This window comes from Suricata suricatta, chromosome 7 (assembly GCF_006229205.1).
Source record: "Suricata suricatta isolate VVHF042 chromosome 7, meerkat_22Aug2017_6uvM2_HiC, whole genome shotgun sequence".
Taxonomy (NCBI): domain Eukaryota; kingdom Metazoa; phylum Chordata; class Mammalia; order Carnivora; family Herpestidae; genus Suricata; species Suricata suricatta.
This window is the reverse complement of record NC_043706.1, coordinates 17,251,577-17,274,165: the sequence shown is the minus strand read 5'-3', so window position 1 is coordinate 17,274,165 and position 22,589 is coordinate 17,251,577. Positions and strand designations below refer to the sequence as shown.

Genomic DNA, 22,589 nt, shown 5'->3' with positions numbered 1-22,589 from the left:
TTTTTTTTTTTTTAAATATGATGCTTTCCTAAACATTCTAGCTCTTCTGTTTTCATCCACTGGCTCAGACATTATTATAAGAATCACCTGAAGGACAAGAGGATGGCTCCTTTCTAAATTCACTAGTGTCTCTGTGTTTTAAATGGGTCAAACTTGAAGCTAACAACTCTATGCAACAAGTAGGTTGGTTTGATCTACTTCTAGCTTCTTTGTTCCCTTTACTTCTGGTGGATTCTTTGTGCAGCCAAGCCAACGGGGGTCATGATTTAGCTTTTGGTGACAGGAGAGTCCTTTCTGCACCATTGTCCTTGTACAAAATTTGGTGCCTTGTACCACTCAAGGAAGAAATAGAAAAGATTGGAAACAATTTGAGTACAGAGCTTAAGTCTAAAAGCAGATGTATCAGAAAGACAGAGAAAAACAACTTAGTGATCCAGATGAGCTTATCATGACATTGGAACAAAGTTTTGTTGACCAATGAATGGAAAAATGGTGCAAAGTAATGTCTAAGATCAGGTAGTTAGGTATACTTAACTCTTCGCAAGATCTATTTACTTCTTGGCAGTTTCAAGTTCTTGTTTTGGGAACATTTCAATTGCTCTGAGTGCAACGGAAACATAAATAGGAAGAAAAATCCAGTCAGTTGCTCACTCACCTTTTTACTTAAGTGGGGACCGTTAGCCCCCCCAATGCTTCTCTGCACTGATGGTGGTACTTGATACACATCCTGTCCCTGGGTACCATGGCTAGTGGGGACTTGGTAAATTCCCTGATGTTGGTAGGAAGGTGGCACCTGGTAGATGGTGTCTCGAGGGGCGCCATGTGGGTTCGGTGCTTGATAGAGCTTCTGTTGGCCAAAGGTCTGGTGCATTAGTCCAGAAGTAGGCTGGTCCTGACTGGAGGGTGTCTCCTGAATAGGGCCAATCAGAAGTTTCACCCGGTTGCCTGGAACAATACCTTGTCGACCATGTAAGGAGCAGAGCCACCACCCTTCCAGTCCTCCTGTGTTCTGCTCTATGACAGTCAGGATATCTCCCTTCCGAAAGGCCAGCTCCTCAGCACACTCTGGGACATTGTCATATAAGGCCCTTGCCATGAGATTCTAGAAGAAGAGAACAGAGGGACACCATGTTAGAATTCTAGCTCAGTCCTGTTCACACCTAAAGCTCATGCTCTCCTGGAGAGGCACATTTCCTGGAAAGGAGAGAAGGAAGAATGTGAACAATAGCCTGTAAGGAGAAAAACAGATGGTGCAGACAAAAGACAGATACATACGGACTGTGTCTGCCACCAATGACATCAGACCGCTTCCTCAGAAAAGCCCAGAACTCCACAAGAGTTCTTTCCTCTAGCGGTAGCTGCTGTGCCAAGGAATTATGGGCAGCACTGTTAAAGAGTTCACTATACAAAACATTTTTCTTCCTTTCTTAAAGCCAGCTTAAAGAATAAAATATTCCAAGATATTCAGATGTGCTGCAGCAGACATTTCCCAAAAAATTTTTTTCATATATTGGAGGCAGAAAGAGTCAAAGAAAAATCCCAAATAAAAAAAAGTACAAATGGCATTTATATTTGGTGTGAAAATGGAAACGAAAGTACAGTTATATATGCCTTGGCAGGGCTTGAAAATTCTTAGTCTCAGTTGATCAAGAAGTCCTTGGATACAGGGAAAGTCTACAAGCAAGCATTTTTCCCCCCGTGGAAATCGAGCATGGTGTGACGGTAGTCTCCATATCTATATTTGACAGCAGGGAGCAATGAAGAATTTATCACACATAGATGGATGCCATCTCTTTGTGTTTGGGTCTTTTATGTGTATCTTTCCCAAAGGCCTCTCCTCACCCTGCCACTTTCCCCCCTACTTCTTGAATCTCGCCATTCACAACAGAAACGCTGTACCTTCCCCTTTCATGGGCCCAAAACACCCTCTCCCTTTGTAAGAAGGCCTGTCTGGCACATTCAGTACTAAGCAAACAGCCAAAGTAGGCACTGAGCAGAGAGCGGGCAGGCTGTACGTGCTGACATTCTTGGAAGCCGTTCAAAGACTCCAAAGATTTCATTCCTCGGCGTTGGTAATGTTTCACAGTATGACTCGGCCATTGCCACATGCCTGCTCCTTCCCAGCACACAGAGGAGTCGGGATGCTATAAATTCATCACAAGCACTAGGAAAACTAAAAGTGATCTCTCTGCTGCTTCCCTAAAGTGTCTGAATGCACTTGAGTCACTGCAGTGGTGATCATTGGTGGGAGGAGGGACTGCCTGGTGGGTGGATAGTGTTTGGGACTTTACATATTCGTGGAATTTTTGGCTGTTGTTGTTTGGATTTCTGTCCCCTGTTTGCTTCTCTAGAAACATGGACTTGATCTTCCAGCCTCGTGCTTTTCATTCCTTTAGAGATGACATACATTAATCATCTCCCCCAGTACTATGCTCCAGAACCACAGGCTTGTGCAGTGCGCTGGTCCTCCCCTCTGGGGGTGGGGGGGTACTGTGTTATGTAAGGCAACTCCCCTCTGGTCAGTACCTAGGAAGGGGTCCTACTCTTGCTGCTAATCCTCTTAGTGCAACTATTTAACCTAAGAAAAGGAGATCAAGCCATACCCAGAAAGCTTGATGCTTTTAAGAATAAGGTTGAAGGGGTGCCTGGGTGGCTCAGTCGGTTAAGTGTCCGATTTCAGCTCAGGTTATGATCTCATGGTTCGTGAGTTCGAGCCCCACATTAGGCTTGCTGCTGTCAGCACAGAGCTTCTGTCTCCCTCTCTGGCCCTCCCCACCTCTCAAAAATATGTAAACATTAAAAAAAAAAAAGAATAAGGCCGAAGTTCTTGTTTTTGGATCAGTTTTGAGATCCAAGAAGTCTGTGATGTGGACAGGTGAGTGGTCAGGGAGGCTCAAGGGAAACTGAGGTGTCTGTGTTCTAGGTGTACGTTTTACTTAGTATTTATATGTTAGGAAACTTTGGGTTTTTTTCCTAACAATTAGAAGTCCACATACATAAAGTTAAATCATTCAGCATTTTCTCCTGGCTTGAGGAACCATTTAAGGATGTGTCATAATTCCCTAATCTCTGTTTCTCTTCTTCCATCTTTTGGGTGTTCTGTAACTTAGAAGAAAATTCGTAGCGTTACAGATGACAAGTTTCTGGTCCTTTGTACCAAAATAATCTAAAGGAAATCCCTCCACCAGAGTTGTATGGTGATTATAGGGTAGGGAGAGAGCTGAGCACTCTTGTCTCTGTCCTTTGCTCCGGGGCCCATGCAATGATTGGGGATGGCTGTACAAAAGCCCCAAGATGAAATCAGAAATGATAGAGTTAGGACCAGTTTTGTGGGAACTGAAACTAGATAGCTGTACGATGCTAGTGGCTACTAAGAGGCAAAAAAAGAGAAACAGAAAACTGTCTCTACTGTATTCTGTAGAAAGGCAAAGCACTGCAGACCTAATCAGCATACATAAGCTCAAGGCATGTGGAGCTGGGTCACTGCCATGGGACTCCAGGAAGCACTGAAGTGGAGCACTGGACCATGCTTGATTAGAAGCAGAGAGAAATCCCTGTGTGAGAGTCGTTCTGGATGTTCTTTGTCCCCTATTTCAGTGACTTTCCCGCCACCTGGTAAATAGCATGCTAATGTTTCAGATGTGCCTCAAGAACAGTTTCTCTGGGGAAACTTTCAGAGACTGTTGTCTTTGCTAACGGAGTCACCATGGGTGAGTTCTCCTGACTGGTTGTCCATGATTCCCAGCAGGCCTTGTGCTGCCCACACAGATGAGGATTTAGGAAGAAAGCTTGGCATGACCATTGGTGGCATGCACCCCAGTGCTAGCCTGACATCTCATACACAGATATGTCAGCCTTGGCTGGACAGGAGTGAGTTACTTAATCTCTACCCAAGCTATAGAGAATCAGCGCCTACACCAATCACTCTCCCACATGGAAGGTTACATACAGTTCCAGAGACCTTTAACGATGACCTGAACTCAATGTCTCTGTTTTATAGATAAAGAAACAGGTCTGGAGAGGCCAGTTTATCATTTGCTCAAAGCCATAATACTGGTTTCAGAGATGGGAATGGAACTATGGTCTCTTGGATCAATTCTCTTTCTAGCAGTCTAAGCCACCTTAGCTCGACGAAACACTGTCCTTCTAACTGGGCTCAATTTCATTGTATAGTGAGTTCTGAAGATGACAATCCTTGTCATGTCTATAGAATAAACAGATTATTTCCTTTGTGCCCTAACATCGTCATCCGTAAAATGAGAGTAAGAGTAACCCTATCTACCTCACCAGTTTGCTATGAGGATTAAATGAGTTAATCTGAGTTAAATGTCTTAACACTGCTGGAGGCTTAGAAAGCTATCATGACAACTTATTTAATTTGCTGGATAGCACTTTGGTCTTGGACTCTCTCCCCATTTGGCCTCTTGTCAGTTTTCCATCAAGGATTGAGTCCTGCTCCAATTATGCTATTATATATATTTATACATAGCTGATATTTCTCTTGTTCACAGTTATATATACCAGGAGAAGTGTATCTTGCAGTCTTTCTCTGAATTAATAATGAGTTGGGGACACTGCAACCTCTTGGGGAATAATTGCCTGTAAATAGCAATAATGAAACTATTGGTTGCCCTCAAGATACATAGAAAAAATGTTATTATTATTACTACTACTCTGATTATTATTACTGAATGAACTATGGCTACATCTCTTTAATTTCAACAGAGTACAATCTATCAGGGAGTGGCGGGGAAATGGGTGAGGAGCTTGGCTTTTGAAAATACTTGGTGTTTTGGGGCCAAGAGTGCATTTGAGAAGCTAACTGCAAAATTAACGTTAGCCAGAACACAAACCATCTCATGCCAAAGTGCACAGAGTTGATGGCAGATCAAGAGTTAATTTCTCTGGCTACGAGAAGGTGGAGGGTCGTAGTCATTCAGTGTGGGAGGTGTGATTCCTTAAGGCCACAAAGTCAGAAGAGTGATTATCTGACTATCTTAGAAAAACCCAGAAGAAGCAGTTTGTCTACAGAAGATCTCCTCTTTCTCCCACCCACCCCAGGGTATTTATCTCCCAGGCAGGAAAGGTCAACACAGAAACAAATCCAGGAGAGATAAGAGAGCTATGTCATTCTATAGGCCATTGGATGGTTAGCCTCCAGAGGGTGGCAGTTAGAAATGCAGCTAGGGCTTGGCAAAGTGCCAGAACAGTTGGGGCACTGAAGTTGAAAGCCAGAGGAACTTCAAAAGATTACACTCCAGCTCCTTAACCTTACAAATGAGAGAAACGAGGCTTGAGAAATTAATGATTTACCAAGCCACCTGGCAAGAAGGTCCTAGAGCTGGGGCGAGAATTTGGGCCTCTTGTCTCCAGCTCCAGAATTGGGACAATATTTAACAAAGTCAAATGAGCATGCTACCAAAGCTGTGGTTCTCATTTGGATTAGAAATCTGCATTTAGAGTTATAAATCCCATTTGAGGGAACTCTAATCATAGCAACCTCTAGCAATGACCCCCACCTCAATCTTTCTTGAAACTCTCTTATGGCTTCCATGATCTCATGATTTCCATGAATTTCACTTGCTAGTTTCTTCTCTACTCTTGTTCTCATGGCCACTTGTCGTCTTTGTTCTTCACAGACTAATCATGTTGCAAAGGGATCCCCCCTTTGTTCTTTGCTCTTCTTTACATGTTCACTCTCTACAGGAAATCTAATCCAGACCAGGGGCATCTGAATGCACTGATAACAGATCCATAGCTCTGGCCTAGGTATTTCTTCTGCACTCCATTTTAATATTTCCAACTGGCTAATAGGTATCTTCACGTCTAACTCAACAAGTGCAAAAACCCCTTTCTCCTGCTTTATCTCTCTTAGTTAACAGCACATACACAGCTGCCCGAGATAGGAAGTAGCCCCAGAGGTTTGCTGAGTCTCTCTCTTCACAATCTGGAACCCCATCAGCTTTGACCCCGCCTTCTGGCTCACTGCCTCTCTTAGTTCAGGCCCTTCAACAACCTTTTTTTAATTGGGAGTATGACATCTGCTTCCCAATTGGCTTTCCTGCATTCACCCTCTTCCTTCTCACAATCCATCCTCCACCTACCCAGAAGAGTTATCTTTCCAAACTTATCTGATTGTTTCCCTTTCCAGTTCTCTGTAATAGTATTTCTTACAGTATGACTTGTATTATCCCATTCAAGATTGTGAACTCCTTAAGTTCAGAGAGGCTGCCCTATTTTTTTTTTTTTGTCATTTCCAGAACTTTAGCCCAGTGTCTGAAGCAAAATGCACATCATTAAATGTTTGCTAGCCTAAAATAGGCTCTGGACTCTGATTTCCTGGTTCTCTACAGAGGGTAAATTGTTTTCTAGAGGAGTAGGAAGATATTTGGTTAAAATTTTATATGGACATGGGAAGATGAACTAACGGAGCTTGAAAGATAAATGGCATGTTCAGACGTCACAGCCAGAGAATGTGGGAGATGGCAAGCAGGAAAGTGCCTGCCCCTCCCTATTAAACAGGATAATGACGTAGATGGGGAGCTTGAATCTAGTGTCCACAACCACTGAGCAAACAGGAAAGCCAGGAGGACCTGACCATTAAATGATTAAATACAATCATCTCTGGAAGAGCTTTTTCTTCCTCCAGTGCAGCAACCTCCATCTGGCAGCAGGTGACTGAGCACCATTCATACTTTGCCAGGACGTTGGGTTCTGTTATTCCTGGTTTCCAAACTATGCCTGAGGAGTGGGAATAAAATACTGTGCAACTAGCTAGTCACTGGACACAGAGAGCTCTAGGTCATATATAACACCTTCTAAACCATCCCCCACTCTTCCCTGCCTCCCCCCCCATGCTATCAAAATATCAAGAAAGCTTATTACTCTTACTACCAGGAAAATGATCTGCTATTCCAAATACAGAGAGGTGTGAGTTATACTTTCCATGACCATTCATGCTGTTCTTTGAAGAGAAATGCAACACAATGGCTGATGTGTCACCCCACTAGGACTGATAGCATCATCAATGACCCAACTTCCTCTTAGTATTTTTACTTCATTTTATATTTATCATGTAGGAGCTCCTGCCAAGACCTTGGGGCTACCACATGTTCAACAACATGACTTGCCTGTGTCCGAGTTCCCAAACTTTAGTCCTGGACTCTGGTAAGGTGTGTGCATGCTCATGTGCATGCGTAAACACACACACGTACACACATGCACACACGCGTGTGAGGATACACAGAGGACAGATCTTGAGAAACAGACACAGTAAAGAAGGAAATGGCCATTGTCAAGGAAATCAGTCCTAAAGGAAGTAGCTAAGGAATGAGCATCATCAAGGTCAGTCTTAGGGCACTCGGGGAGAGAAAGAAAGGCTCATGTGCTTTTGTACCTGCTGACAAAAAATCAGCTGAGGGTGATCAAACCACTTCAGCTTTCCCCCATCATCACCTTTAGGATATAGGGAAATGTGGTATTTCCCCAAAGCAGGTAATAGTCAGCACACATGGATATCTATCTACAGGTGTCTGGATTTCAATAACTGGAACACTTGGCTTACACCTGGGTTGTTTTTCATTGGATGATCTGGACTGTTGACTGTTTTGAGTTGAATTCTCTGGAGGATCTTAACTAGCAGACATAAGACTTTCAAGTTGAGAGTTAGAAGATATGATACATATAATTTCTGGGGTTTAATTCTCAACAATGTGTGTTGACTGCAGTCTGATATGGTGTTCATTATGGGATCTGAACTAGCCATGGAAAGGCAGCAACAGAACTTCCCTGGTCATGCTTCTGATACCTGGTGTGGGGTGACCAACATTTGCCACAAAGATTCCTCTGGCACCAAGGCCACATTCCATCCGGTGATTTTCATTTTCTGGAAAGTGCTTCTAAACCCCTATGGTGGTCACAAGGCTTACATGAATATCTTGGACTTTCTGAATATTCATGTCGTTTATGCTTCCCCTAGTCCTCACATTATCTTAGATATTCTAGCCTAGTGAACTTTACCCATAGAATTCTCTTTTGAACATTTCTGAATGGAATATACTTTAAGAAATCTGGCATTAGGTAGTTGCCTCCCAAAGGTACTCTTTGACCTACAGCAGCCCTGCGTGTGGTCACCCCAAGGCACCCAGACTTGGGAATCTTAACATCTCTTCCATTTTTGGCCTTTTCCCAGTTGATGAGGCATCATTTAGAACACATATTATTTTGATGGTTCACATACCAGAGTGACACCAATTGACAGTTGGTGAGACAATGTGGAATTCTTTGCCAATTTGGATATTTGGATGTCAGAAAGAACTTTCCATCTGAGCAGATTCAGTCACATCATATGGACAGCATAGACATGAGATAAATCAGTGTTTCTTCAAATGCTGGTTTCTCTTCCCTCCCTGAACTAGAATGAATGCTACCTATTTTCCCTTGACTTAAGGTTGATGTAGGAAAGAAACATCAATAGGACAGGATTCGTTTACCATGAAACCAACAAAAGCCTAGAGCAAATCCTTTGTTTCATCTAAGAAAAATTACAAATGGGTTGTTATGGAGGCATGCATGCATGTGTGTGTGTGTGTGTGTGTGTGTGTGTGTGTGTGTGTGTCTGTGCATGCACAGGATGTCATAGTCAACTTCTATTATTTCTTGGCCAGCTCTGGAGGATGAATTTGAATCCTGACAGCTATTTGAGAAAAGTAGTGAGAAAGGAGCATTTCCTCACAAGTCAGATGATTATAAATTATACATGTGTCTTCAGGAGCTCAATTTTCCATCCTCTGTGGTCTTTGAGATTTTTTAGAGCAACCCCAAAGGGTCTTAAGGAAGGTGGAAGGACACCTATGTTTTTATGTATTAGAACCAGAAGTCACCCATAGCTTGACCAGAACCAATTAGGCTAGAATTTTAGACTAAGAAGGGATTCTAGAGATTATGCTAACCCAATCTTGTTTTACAGCCTAGGGGGGTCACGTATGGTATTAGCAGCAGAGCCAGAACTAGCATCTGGTTCCCCTCTTAATCTAGGATTTTTTTCCACTGGACCAGGATGTGCTTCCTGAGAACCTTCTCCATCTTAGAATTTAGTACTGTTGCTATTAAGCCTTGGAATTTATAGGTGTTTGTCCCAGGTTGCCTGGTTTTGATAAATTTAAGTATAGTACATTGGCAAAGGATCAAAAACATGGGGCAGGCACAAACTCTTTTCAGGGTTCTGTCCCTAGATAAATCTGACAGGCGCCATATAATAATGATGAAGGCCTGACACCCACTCACCCAAAAGATAGGTTTTATTAACAATAAAACAACCATCTGGATTTCAGCCAACATTACAGTGTTGGCACCAGATCACATCTATCTGCCTGTCTAGACAAATCCCTTCAACATCCAGGTACTTGGGGGAAGTGAAATGAGAATTAAGTTATAAAGGAGTAGGAGATGCCAGTCTACTATATTACAGTTTATTTCCCAAAACAGTATAATTTTTGAAAAAGTCAAAACACAAAAGCTATAACATCTAAAAAATTATTTGAAAGAAGAGAGAGACACTACTATTTTTTACATCCCTATGTATCTTCCTGTACCAAGGTATCCAGCTCTCAAGGTAGGAAGTAATATCTAAACCTACCAATACAAATACACACACACACTAGCAGCTCTGGCCTGTCTCCCAGCCAGGACCCAGTTGACATACCTCACATATCCCCCTCAAATATTTTAGATGTCACCTCACCCAGGTTGCCTGCCTGAGTGCTATTATCCCACTTCATGTGTGAGGTCCTCAAAGAGTTTTTGAAAATGGATCAGTATACTTGGCTGAAAGGGTATCTACAACCATATGCTGTCAGCATTGCACCTGCAGAGAGGTCTCTAGAAAGAACCTTCAGATGCTATAGCTTCTCAGCTAGAAAAGAGAGGAAAGATGGTAGGAGCAAATGGAACAGAAGAAAACCCCTAGATGAAATTATTCAGTGACTAGGTATATAGACAAGTACCTACATGTATGTATTATATACCAGTTTATTACAATAAAAAGCTTTCTTCAAGGTTAGTGCTAAATGCATGTTTATTATTATATATATGTCAACATAAAATTATACATATCCATTGCGTACACATATGTGCATGCACTCACACACAGGAGAGGAAGGCTTTGGAGAGCTAAGGTTGTCTTAGAGACAGTCCGATCGATGGCTTTATACGTGGCCTGAGTGAGACCCTATGATTCTTAGTGTTTGGTGGTATTCGCATGAACAGATTGGGGCTACATACTTAAGAGGAAGCTTTCTCTTGCTCAGGACCTGTTACATGAAGCTCAACCCCAGTCACGGTAAACTTGCAGCAAGCAGTTCTAGGGTTGTCTTTTGTGCATCTGTCACATATAACCAATAGGGCAATCATGCTTAAGCAGAAGGAAGTAGGGGAAATTAGACCAGTGATTCCTAACTAGGGCAATGTTTGGAGACATTTTTGGTTGTCACAATGTGTGTGTGTTGCTGGTAACCAGTGGGTAGAGATAGATGCTATTAGACATCCTGTGATGCACAGGGCAGTCTCCCACAACAAAAAAATGGTTGAGCTCTAAAAGTCAACAGTGCTGAATGAAGATCCCTGGAAAGAGGAATGGACACTCACCGAATTAACAGATTCTAGTCTCAGTCCTCATACCATAAGATCAATGTAAGATCAATGGCAAGGAAATCACACCTTTTGTCTCTCTGTCTCCCCACCTGCAAAATGGGGATAATGAACATGTTCTTGATATTATGAGAAGTCATGCAGTCATATATACCGAGCACTCTGCTTTCTTTAGAGGAAAGCCTCTCTCTAAAATCAAAGCACAGTGATTATTACTGCATTATTATGAGCTCATGAAATGGTATCTTAAGTACTGTAGTCCTCCCTCTCGGAAAAAAAAAATCCCTCGGGAAAAGAAAACAAACCAGAAATGATCTCACCATGATTACACCTGCCACACCAAAAAACAGACATAGTTCAGAGAAACTAAATTCTTTCCCTGCAGCAATGAAATAAGCCACGTCTGTAATTAAGATCTTAATAAGGGAGGCAGGAGGCTTGATGCAGACACTGCAGGCTATAAGGCACAGAGTTACCCTGCCAGGTTTAAAGCAAGAACAATGGAAACACAACACCTCTCGCTGCTTAACGCTCCCAGGTGTTCTCAGCACAAGTCCATATTTCAAAAAGGGTTTTCCCTTCATTTCTAGAGATGCCCATTTCTGCAAGGAATAGCCAAGGACCAACTAATTGTCAATAAGTAAATATTATTTATGACTCTATGTGCAAAAATGTGTCCGAATTCACTCTAAAAAAAGCACCTCTTAGATAATTTCCAGTCCAAAGGCTGACATAGGGAAAAGGGATAATGCCTTCAATAGTTGATTGATCTCTTGGAGCAGCTCATGTTGACTGTCTAGAGTGACCATGTGTTCCTGAACTTTCTAAGACAGTCCCAGTTTCAAATATCTTTCCCATTGTCACACCATATGTCCCACCGTTGGGTTTGTGAAACATGGATGCACATCCACAGAAATTATGCATATTTTAAACTAAAAATAAAAGATAGGCATGCAGGTATATCTCTTGCTAATGGATCTGCCTGGGTTGAGTCTAGGATTTGGGAGAAAAAAAAGGTAGCCACCGATAAGAGGCTTTAATGTCAATGGACATTTTCTCTAGCTGACAAGAGGCTCTTTATAAGGAAATGAGATATATTCCACGACCATCTGGGCCTCTGTGAGATTGTCTGGAAGTCTGGCTTCCCAGCGAGAGGGTTAAAAGAAAGAATCCTGCTGGGCTGACTGTATTCTTATTGCTCCTTCCCCTTACCCCAACTCACAGGTATACTCAGCTCGGTGCAGAAGGCTGGAGAATCAGAGAAGAGCATGTAAGTTCTATCTCAGAGGCACATTCAAATAAAAGAGGACTGCAAAATTTTGCTATGCCAATGCTGTTGTCATAGTAATGCAGTACTGCTGGTCTACTAACCCATTTCTTGCCAAACTCGTACTCATACCACAAACAAGTAGTAACCAAAAAACAAACAAAAAACGTCGACAGATTACTGACCTGTCCTGATAGACATTAAAGACTCCGAACTCCAAGAAGCCTGGAGTGTTTAGAAGTCTCCTACACTGGCTTCCCATTATGGGAAGCCCATTATTGCTCATTATGATTATTGGGGGGTGCGGTGGGGGGTTGAATTCCAGATCATTCTTTTGGTAGAATGCAGGGCTGGGTGACAGAGAAGCCTAGATGAGTCCTGAGTTAGCCACATCCCCTGTGGGAGCGAGGTGCTAAGTTAAGAATAATGAACTGACTACCACAAATCAATGAGATTAAGGCTAATTCTTATGAGCGTAAGGTTTCCACATAACTAAAAAAAAAATCAGAAAAAATATTAAAGGCACATCATTCTGTCTAAATACATATTGCTTTAATAAGTAGAAAGATCTGGTTTAAATCTTAACTTTGTATGTTTTTTGGTTGTTGCAACTCTCTAACTTCACAAATAATCCCCCCTAAACACACGCGCACACACACACACACACACACATGAAAGGAATTAAACTCAAATTCAGAAGATCCTATCAAACATTTTTGTGCAATGCTTGCACTTTTATGTATTCACGGTTGCTCAATCCTTATTTCTGGTAAGCATAGGCATCAACATGCCACTAAGAAACATTTCTGGTCACGTTACTATTACCTTAAAATGTTGGAAATATCAAGAGGAATTTGCATTTGCAACATACACACCGTGGTTTAGGAAGAGATAAGACACCTCCAAAGCAAGGCTGAGTCCTTGGAATAAGGGTCCTGAACTGCCTATTTAAACACCATATAGCATCATTAATGGTTAGGGAGGAGGTTAGGGGGAAAGAGGCTAGCTCTTTTTTAAGAATAAACTGATATTTACTGGTCCATGATGGGGCCCAGGCACATGTATTTGGATGCACGTTACTGGTAATTTTAATATCTCCACAGTCAGCTGCCCCGGCCCCACTGCAGGTATGCAAAGTCACTGTCGCAGCTCATGCCTATTTTCTGGAGTGCGTGTTCCATCTCAGAGTATATGTCTCGACTCACCTGAATCTCATTGTCTACTAAGACTACCTTCTAAAAGAATCACTCTTTCCTGTGGTTGGAAGACAAAGTTCACCACCAAGGCTATTTATCTTAAAACGAAGATTCTTTAGAAAGATAGTCTTGCAGCCCGGCTGTAATGTGTCCCAGGCATGCCTCGTCCTCATTAACCAGTAAGAATGACCACGGGGAGATGACTGGAATGCTCTAAGTAAATAAGATGGACAGGATGCCATTGATGGAGTATGAACAGAGTTTCTTTGGGGGGGGAGGGGAGTCCCTTCCGGGCCCATATTCTCTGCGATCATCCATCACCTAGGAGACTATTCTCTGGTACTTTAAGTTGGAAATACAGCACTTCTTCACAGTGGCCCTTCTTGTTTATCTTGGCAAGGAGGCTCGGTAATTAAGTCTATATGTTACTGCAGAGTAATGCCAGGGGCCTGGTGGTTGGCATTTCAAACCAATTTGTTTAAGTTTCTTTCTAACCCTAAAAGCATCCACAAATAGATCACCAAGACCTCTAACTTTACATCTGCATCACTAAGGGGTGGCAGTGGGATGAGGGATGTAGTTTTCCCTGAACTTCTGTGTCCCACAATCACCTTCTTCACCTTTTACTGTTGATTTTGTACACTGATGACTTTCTCTCATCCTGCAATATTTTTGGTATGAATAAGCAATTCCAGCAAATGCTTTCTCTTAAAATTTTATCTACATAATTTTTCTATATCTATATGTCATAATGTCTTATAATGCATATTATAATAGCTGCCATTTTTAAGTGCCTATGGGTTAAAAACTAATGATTTTCCTTATCTGCTTACTGCTATCTTGTAAGATTTGTATTATTACTCCCATTTTATAATGAGGAAACAGGCCTAAAGTAGCAAAAGTGGGATTTGCAGCAAACTCCAGGTTCTTTCCATTAGGCCATACAGCATTAAGACTTTATTTTTTAAATGTTTATTTATTTTTGAAAGAGTGTAAGCAGGGGAGGGGCAGAGACTGGGGACAGAAGATCCAAAACAGGCTCTGTGCTGACAGCAGTGAGCTTGATGTAGGGCTTGAACTCATGATCTCGTGACCAGAACCAATGTCCAATGCTCAACTGACTGAGCCACCCAAGTGCCCTACACTAAGACTCTTTTTAATGGCTCTTTGCATTATTTTATGTCATTCAACATTCAATTCAGTGTTTCTTGAGTGTTGACTATGGGCAAGGTCCTGTGATTTCAGGAATATCGAATCTTATTAACAACATTGAAGATACCATGTCATTAATTAATTAATGTGCAAGTAGGCACATAAGTATGTTGGTAAATCCTTGTGTCTGGCATCTGCATTTCCATATTAAAACCTCCAGGCCCATGGTACACTAAACAATGCTCAACTGCCTTTACCTAGTAACTTGGGTTTTGACATAATCTTGTCACCAAGTCTTGAGTCCACACTATCCTTTCAAAATCCATCGATGCAAAGAGAGCTGCGGCTGACTAACACTGTCTACTTACTATATGCCAGGAGCCAGGACAAGTACTTTACATCCATGTATTATCTTGCTTGGGCCTTAGAACAATAGTATCAGACAGTCACTGTCCCTATTTTACAGATAAGAAAGCTGAGGCTCAGAGAGGTTAATTTGCCAGAGGCTATAGAGCAGTAAGAAACAGAAATGCCTTTCTCCAAAGCCCACATTCTATCTTGTGTCTACCACAAGAACTTGTAAGATCAAGGCTGTGCCCCCTCCAGGCTGTAACAGACCCTAGATCACACTTTTTATCCAAGGACTTGTCTAACCATCTGCCTCTACTCACAAACAAAAGGTGGGACTTTCATTTTCAGTGGGGCTTACCTGAAACTAGACAGCCCCGGTGGGCAGTCTGTGGGAATTACAGCTACCGTTTAGTGATTCGATTGAAAGAGGTTAATAGGTAAGGAAGTGCTAACAGAGCAGGGCAGAAGTGGACAACATAAAGCCTGGTGTAGGCTTATAGGACAGTCAAGGAGACAAAGGTGTAGGCTTTTGATGGTTTTATAACGTGGATGGATGAGGAGACCTGGCTTGTGGGAAGTGACAGACTAACCAAGTTGGGTAGGCACAAAGAGACAGGGACAAATGAATGGGAGCAGCAAGAGACCAAGATTTCCTAGGGCAGAGTCAAAAGAGAGGCAAGTGCTAGGGGCTCTAGGGAGTGCTTTAAAAGCATCATGTCTATGTGGGGTGAGGAGGCAAGCCATACACAAGTCTCGTATTAGAGTGGCATAAAGACTGCTTGAATGAGAAAATGAGAGAAGATGAGGTCACAAGGGCACAAAAGGGGGAGGGAATTTGTAAAGAGGAAAAAGTTGAGGGGAAGTTTTTTTCAGAAGTCTGGTGGGGAGAGTAGGGGCAGCAGACAGGAAGCCACTGATGAACTCTGAGAAAAGGGCTGACGTATATTACAGTAAGGGAAGGATGCTAAAGGAATCCTTGGCATGCCCCCACGCTGTGCTAAATTTGGTATCACCAGAACACCTCCAGTTCCCTAAAGACTTCCATCTCTGTGCAGGTCAGTCATTCAGCTCCCCCAATGGGTTTGCTCAATTAATACAAATATACATACATCCATGAGCAATTAAGTTGGTATTTTTCAAAACATCTTTTGGTGTGTTTAAATTCGTAGATCTCACACAAGATTTAAAAAAGAGTGTGAGGCAGGGTGCCTGGGTGGTTCAGTCAGTTGAGTGTCTGACTCTTGATTTTGGCTCAGGTCCCGATCCCAGGGTCATGGGACCAAGCTCCGTGTCAGGCTCTGCACTGCGTGTGAAGCCTGCTTCAGATTTTCTCCCTCTGCCTCTCTCCTAGGCTCTCTCTTAAAAAAGAAAAAAAGAAAAACAATGCATAGGGGACAGAAGTCTCAGTTTGGATTGAACACAGCAAATCATGTACAAGAGAACAAATAATCTAAAACCACAATGTGAAAGCAAGGAAAGAACTGGTAATTATACAAGTCACAAAGGACCACGGTGATTGAACTGAAGTCCCTTGATCATTTCTTCTCAAGCTCGCCTGTGAAAATAAAAGTATCTCCAAAGTCCCCTCAAAAGCTTTGAATAGGACACACTTTGTTGGCCCGCATCCAGCCAGAACACAGGGATCTGTAATTTCAGAATGTAGTTTTCTTGTTTGTATCGTAGGGTCTACCTGTTCTTTTATCTCCACTCAAAACGTTTAAGAATGAATTTGTTGTCGATCATGCTTCAATTAAAAAATGAATCTGTTGCATGGTAGACTAGATACATCATTTAGAATTTTCGTGTAGGCACACAGGGTTCAGAAACTTGGCACCGCCACCAAAGCCGCTCAGCTATTAGAGATCAGACAGGCAGTGCCTGCTGAGCTCGGACCAGGCCTGGGCCTGCACAAAGTGGGCGGAGTCTCGGACTAATGCTCAAACACAGCTGTGTATGGATCCTTCCATCAGCCCCCTGGCAGACAGCAGTAGCAATCTGCTTCCAGACCCCTGGGAAGGGGAGCCTTCGCTGGGCAAGCCACCGCCATTGAGGCACAGCTCCCTCCTCCTCCCCGCCCCCCCCATTCAGGACATGCTTTTGTATATTCAGTAGAGCTTGTGGAAAACTCTTAATAAGTGAAGGGCCCATAATTTACTATCACAGAACCACAGACTGAATGAAGCCTTTTAGGAGAAAAGGCGCATTAAGTGCATATGAGACAGAAGCCTTCTCATGAACAACAACAACAACAAAACATAAAATGAAATAAAGCTAGATTAGTACCAGAAAGTTTACAAGGCATACTCGCCACGGTTCTCAAGATTATTATAAATACATATATGGGTGACCTGGAGCTATGTGTCCAAGTGCAAAATGAGTGGAGGTTTGCTTGTCCTCTGGGTAGGATTCCTGAAGTAGCCAAACCAGATAATCTGGTTAAAAAAAAAATCTTATAGTGGCCGAATTATAAATCTCTCAGTGAACAGAAGTCTGTGCTACATTTATAGCGTGTAGAGCAGCATAGTTTAAAAGATCATTCCTGACTCCAGGATTTTACAATCTAATAATGATCTGGTTTTACTACCTAAATGGCTCCAATTAAACAAATAACTGCCAAACGTGCAGTTTCACTTTGCTTTGTAGAGTTACTGTCTAAACAAAAAAAAGAAAGAAAGAAAGAAAGAAAGAAAGAAAGAAAGAAAGAAAGAACCTATCCTGCCTAATACTTGAGATGAAATCATTTTAAACTTCCTGGGGGACAAAAGCACCAGTCATACAGAGCATTTTAGGGAGGTCACAGATGATTCTTTCTTTAATAGTGGTTTAAAGTCACAAGTTCTGGAGCCTGATCTCTTTCGGTTAATTAACAGCTCCACCACGTTTTAACTGTGTGGCTTTGGATAAATTACTTAGTGTCTCTGTGCCAGAATTTCTACATTGGAAAATGAGTTTATAATAAAACCCACGTCATAGAGTTTTTGGAAGAGTTAAATAGGACAATCTTGTATTATCATGGTAATTCTTAATATTATTTACCATGATAATTAGTTTGTTTACCATTTGCATCATTTCTTCTACTGAAAATGACAAAATGGTCTCCCGAAGTAGAGCTGTGCATTATTAACTAGAGAGAACACAGGCTTTCCAAGAAAGGGATGGTAGGTTGCTTCAGCTACTGGTTTACTTTATAGTCACCACAAGGTGTCAATCTGGGATTTGGTCAGTCAGAGAAGTCAGTATTTTTTCTGGTGAAGGTGTCCATGAGCTAATAAAGACTCTATATTTACATCACTTGGCAGGCTGTTCAACACCGGTAAGACCCCGCAAAACAGGAGGGTGAGGGTTTTTCCGTGAATGCCAATCACAAATTATTTCGTCCGTTGCCATGCTTTCTTTCCATAAGAGTAAAACCAAAACAGAACGAGGTCCCTGAATAAAAGTGACTTTAGACTTTGTCACTTATGTCACTTTCTAGATTGCAGTACTCAATATTGATTTCAGCCATTTATACTTTCCAATAATAAATGTATGAACATATTCTCTTTTTTTTCCCCCCTGCTAGCTGGTTATTATGAAACTAAAGGCATTCAGTAATAGGGAGAGAAGGGGGCAAAGAATTACCGCAGGCTCAGTAACCACTATCTTAAACAAGGGACTGTGGAAATACAGGGTGAGCCACTTCGAGAATGGGAACTTCGCTGCCAGGGAGAAGGATTTGTTTATGGCTGTGTCCTACAGTCAAAAGTATTAAGAACTGCTAGGATTATTCATGCCTCTGATCTTTCCTATTGAGGCAGATAATGGAAAGCTAACAGTCCAGTGATAACGGATACCTCGTCTTCAGACAGTTGTAACCTTTCCAAGGAGAACTAGAACTCATGCATCATAATGAAGACTTTCAGCATTTAGGTTTAGAGCTTTTGAACAAGATTTATAGCTTTTGAATAAAAAATTCATCACTGAGGTTAATCATTGCCTATTAGCCAGAACTGAGTATTTACAACCTCACATAAAAAAAAAAAAAAAAGGATGGGCCAGAAACTAGACAATTCAGAAAGGAAGCAAAGTAGTGCCCAGCCAGCACAGTTCCAAAGCTCAGACAGGTAATACAAACTGTCAATCCAAAAATAATGCCACCTTGCCAACATTCATTTTAATAACAGCACCGTTTAAAGTCATTAAGTCTCACGTCTATTCCAGAAGTCATGCCCAACTCGTTGCAACGTCCTTCTAAACACAGTGTCTCAGGAAGCTGCTTGCCTGATTAGATGGGGGTGGAGGGTGCCTTCGGGAGATGCTGAGCAAGTTATAATGCTTTTGCCAAGAATGCATAAAAACAGTGGGGCATAACGCATGGGAAAATAATGTATCATGAGCCTCTGTAAACTTCAGGGACAATAAACTGACTGGACAATTCAGACTCTCAGTCCATTCAAACGCCAGTAGAAGTGTTTTAAAGAAACGGCAACTGCTCATCCATTCTTACATCCAATATTCATTTAAAAATGTCAGAACGCTCTAGCAGCAGCTAACAGTACCTGAGGCTTTTAATTTCTTCCAGCAGAAATGCCTAAGGCAAATCGCTTCTCTCCCCAAATGCGTAAAGCCAAGGCTGAAAACTACTTGAAGAGCCAGTCTGAGGGACTCAGCAGTTCTGATTCCTCTCTCCTTACAGCTCCCGGTCGGGTGTGGGGGGGTGGGGGGCAGGCCTAGCGGAGACGCAGAGTCTTAAACTCCGCTTCAAGTTAGACATCCTCTGAATTCCAGCGGCTCCAGGGCCGGCTCTAAGACTAATTCTTAGTCTTTCAGCGGAGATGGACCCGGGTGTGCTGTGCACTCCCAGAGTGGGTCTCAGTGACTGGGTCTCTGCCAACCTCGGTGACTTGAAACCCATCTCTCCCGGGCTCAGAAGGGGTCTCCGCAAAGGAGTTGTCACTGTGGGCGACACACATGCGCGCGCGCGGAAACCTTCCAGAAAAGGCACCCTCTTACCTTATACTTCATCTCGGCGGCGGTGACTTGAGCCGGTCTCCTACACTAGTGAGCCTGCATCAAGCACCGGCGTGTCCGCCCCTCCATGGAGTGCTCAGCTAAATGAAAGTGAGACGGGTCCGGGCCTGGGCCGCTTTGCCAGTTGCAGCGCGCCAGCTCGCGAGCAGCCTCTGAGCTCACTGTTTTCATGGGGGCTGGCCGAGTCCCGGCCACATTTGCATATCTCCAGCCATTGGCTGCCCGGCCGCGAAGGTACTGTGAGGCCCGCCCACCTCTTCGGAGAATTGACAAAGAACTTGTAATGTTTTCATTTCTTTGTACAGGAGCCTAAAGGGTGGAAAATAAAGTAGGGAACCGTCTCGAACTTTACTCCCCATCCCTACTCCCCCCACTATGACACACACACACACACACACACACACACACACACACACACACACAGAGCCCCGGGGAAAGGAGATTCTTTTTAAGATTAACCTAAGTTTTAAAGAAATTGAATTCACAAAGCAGTCTGACAGTCGTGCTTCCTGTGACCTAGCAACTCCTTCATAAACCCATTTCATTTCAAAGCCATTCACCTCCCAATCGCTACATGAAACGAATTCGGGGAACAAAAGGTTTTCTGTCTCCGGGCCCCTTTTTACTAACTACCCCTGCTGATATCTCTCTCTTTCCCTCTCTCTCTTTCTCTCCTCCCTCCCCTCCCCTTTTCTGTGGCTGTTTGCTTTTTTTGTTCTTTCAATGTTCAAAGTACTTGCAACGTCAGTCTGCGAGGAGTCAGAATACAATTCTCTCTGTGAAAAGGAACTCCGCCAGCACAGGCACAAGGGCTTTCCTAGCCGGCTTCTCACCAGGACCTCAGAGAGTTGAGTGTCAGCCACATTCAGTGATCTTCTCTGGCTTTGCTGAGGATAAAGGTTAGATGTGACCTCTTAGATGAGGCTGGCCAGTGCACTCCCTATACATCATCGCTGTCTGCTGAGGACTGTGTTCTTTGATGGCTGGCGTTGCTAGCTCCAGCTTTGAACACTGCAGTGTTTTCCTTCTGACCTCTCTCCTGAAGATGACCCATTAACCCACCAACACTTATTATCGGGGGAACAAAAAAATGCCCACAGTTTGCGAAGCCTGGTTTAAAAGACCAGTCTTTCCACTGAAGCACAGAACATTCCTTTCAGCCTCATGATTTCTATAGAGAAAGACATCACCCAGGAGAAGACAGAAACAGTCACCTTTAGCAACTCTTCTAAAGGATGAAGTGGATAGAGGGGAAAATTCCTTTTCACTGGGTCTCAGGATTGATTTCAGACAATAGCTGTCCCTGAGTGGGATGGACTCCAAGCAGACTACATGACTTGGATGGAAAAATCAGCTCTTATTTTTTTCCTGACCTAGTTGGATCAGAATCAGTTTGATTCCCCTCCCCCCAAAATTCTCAGTGGATTAAAATTTTACTTTTATGGGCCAAACAAAAAGAATGGGAGAGCAGCTACCCTGCATAAGTGGTTTCCAGAGACAAGGCGCCAGATCACAGTTTAATATGGCACCGACTCCTTGGACCTGACCCCCTCCCCTCACTGGTCATAATGAGCTTGATATACCCTTCAGGCCTCAGCTTGGACTTTGCTTTTCCTCATTTGGCCTTGGAGTGAAAATAAGCCCGAGTGATTTTGCAAGGTCTTTCTGAACACAGAAAGCGTGCAGCATGTTGTGCTGCAAGGATCTTCCTAACTGTCCCACCGTCTTATGGGCAAGTCATTAGTTTGCAGGAAATTGTTTTTGGGATCTGCCTGGATCAGTCAAACTCCTTCCGGTCTGTAAGATGAGTCTCGTGGCCTCCAGAAGATCTAGATAACATTCCTTTGGCTTCCCAAGCAGTACAGCTGAATCCGTTTTCTGTTTTGTTCGATGAGTACCATTGAATAGGTGAACACTATCTCACCCCAAATGCTTTCAGTTTCCCAAAGCATTTGCTGGGGCTTTTTGTCTTTCATTCTCTAGCTAGAAAGTTTAAATCCTACTACGTGGCCCCCTTTGCTTTCCTGCTTCTCTCCTGTTCAGTAGACACTTAAAATCTACCTGAAATTCATTTCGGGGGAGTTCGGATCAGTGTTATTTACACCTGAGTCAAGTAAACTGTTTCAACAAACTGAGTCTCAACCAATTTCTTAACTTCTTGACTTTGGTGCCCTGAAGTATGACATGGAGAAAATAATAATACCTACCTTCTAGGTTATAATGAGCATTAAATGAGATTGTATACATAGAAGTTAATACTACCCAGCACATAGTAAGATCTTAATAAATGTTCAATTATTAATGTTCCATTATTAATGATTATTTTAATATTAAATATATCATATATTATTTTGTTACTACATTATATGACATTATTATGTAAACATTAATATTTAGTTAGTTATTATATTAATTATAGCTATTATTACTATTAGACTCTTGTCAATAGTTTAAGTGTGGTAAGCATTGAGAACAAGGCGGAAGAATGCCCTTATCTGGTTGTTGTTCTTTTGCAGGACAGTTTTGTAATTTAACAAATATTGATTCAGCACCTACCACGTGCTGGGTACTGTTCCAGGGAGTGAAGGTACAGGAGTCGCCCAGACAGAGCTCCTGCCTTCATGGAGTTGATGGCTTACTGGGAGTGGAGGAAAATAATTAAATGAATATGTAATACAGTTTTGGAGTGATAAATGCTATGAATTAAAATTAAGCAGTGAAAACTGCTAGATGGAAACAGATAAGGGTTGGCAAGTGGAGGGCTGTAGTATTTTAAATTTTTTAAATGTTTTTTATTTATTTTTGAGAGACAGAGAGAGCAGGGGAGGGTCAGAGAGAGAGGGAGATACAGAATCCAAAGCAGGCTCCAGGCTCTGAGCTGTCAGCCCAGAGTCAGACTCAGGGCTCGAACCCTCAAATCATGAGATCATGATCAGAGCTGAAGCTGGACTCTTAACCGACTGAGC

The 22,589-nt window shown here is 42.5% G+C and overlaps 1 protein-coding gene and 1 long non-coding RNA gene across 5 annotated transcripts in view; one reads left to right on the top strand and one right to left on the bottom strand.

Annotated features, from left to right (window-relative positions):
* Window positions 1–16,296, top strand: part of LOC115295640 — an 83,890-nt gene extending 67,594 nt beyond the window's left edge. Inside the window, exons 2-3 of the long non-coding RNA XR_003910508.1 lie at window positions 11,872–11,917; window positions 15,965–16,296. This is a non-coding gene — a long non-coding RNA (uncharacterized LOC115295640). The remainder of the gene's footprint in view (window positions 1–11,871; window positions 11,918–15,964) is intronic.
* The window catches only part of NEDD9 (neural precursor cell expressed, developmentally down-regulated 9), a 170,745-nt gene that overhangs the window by 25,424 nt on the left and 122,732 nt on the right, over window positions 1–22,589 (bottom strand). For 2 of the 4 annotated variants that reach the window (XM_029943727.1, XM_029943728.1), the window contains exon 3: window positions 656–1,102. The exons of 1 other annotated variant lie outside the window; for it this stretch is intronic. In XM_029943727.1, coding sequence (XP_029799587.1) covers window positions 656–1,102 — 447 coding nt within the window. Of the gene's footprint in view, window positions 1–655; window positions 1,103–19,605; window positions 19,868–22,589 lie in introns of those variants that run through there. One more of the 4 variants, XM_029943726.1, reaches the window with a different exon arrangement.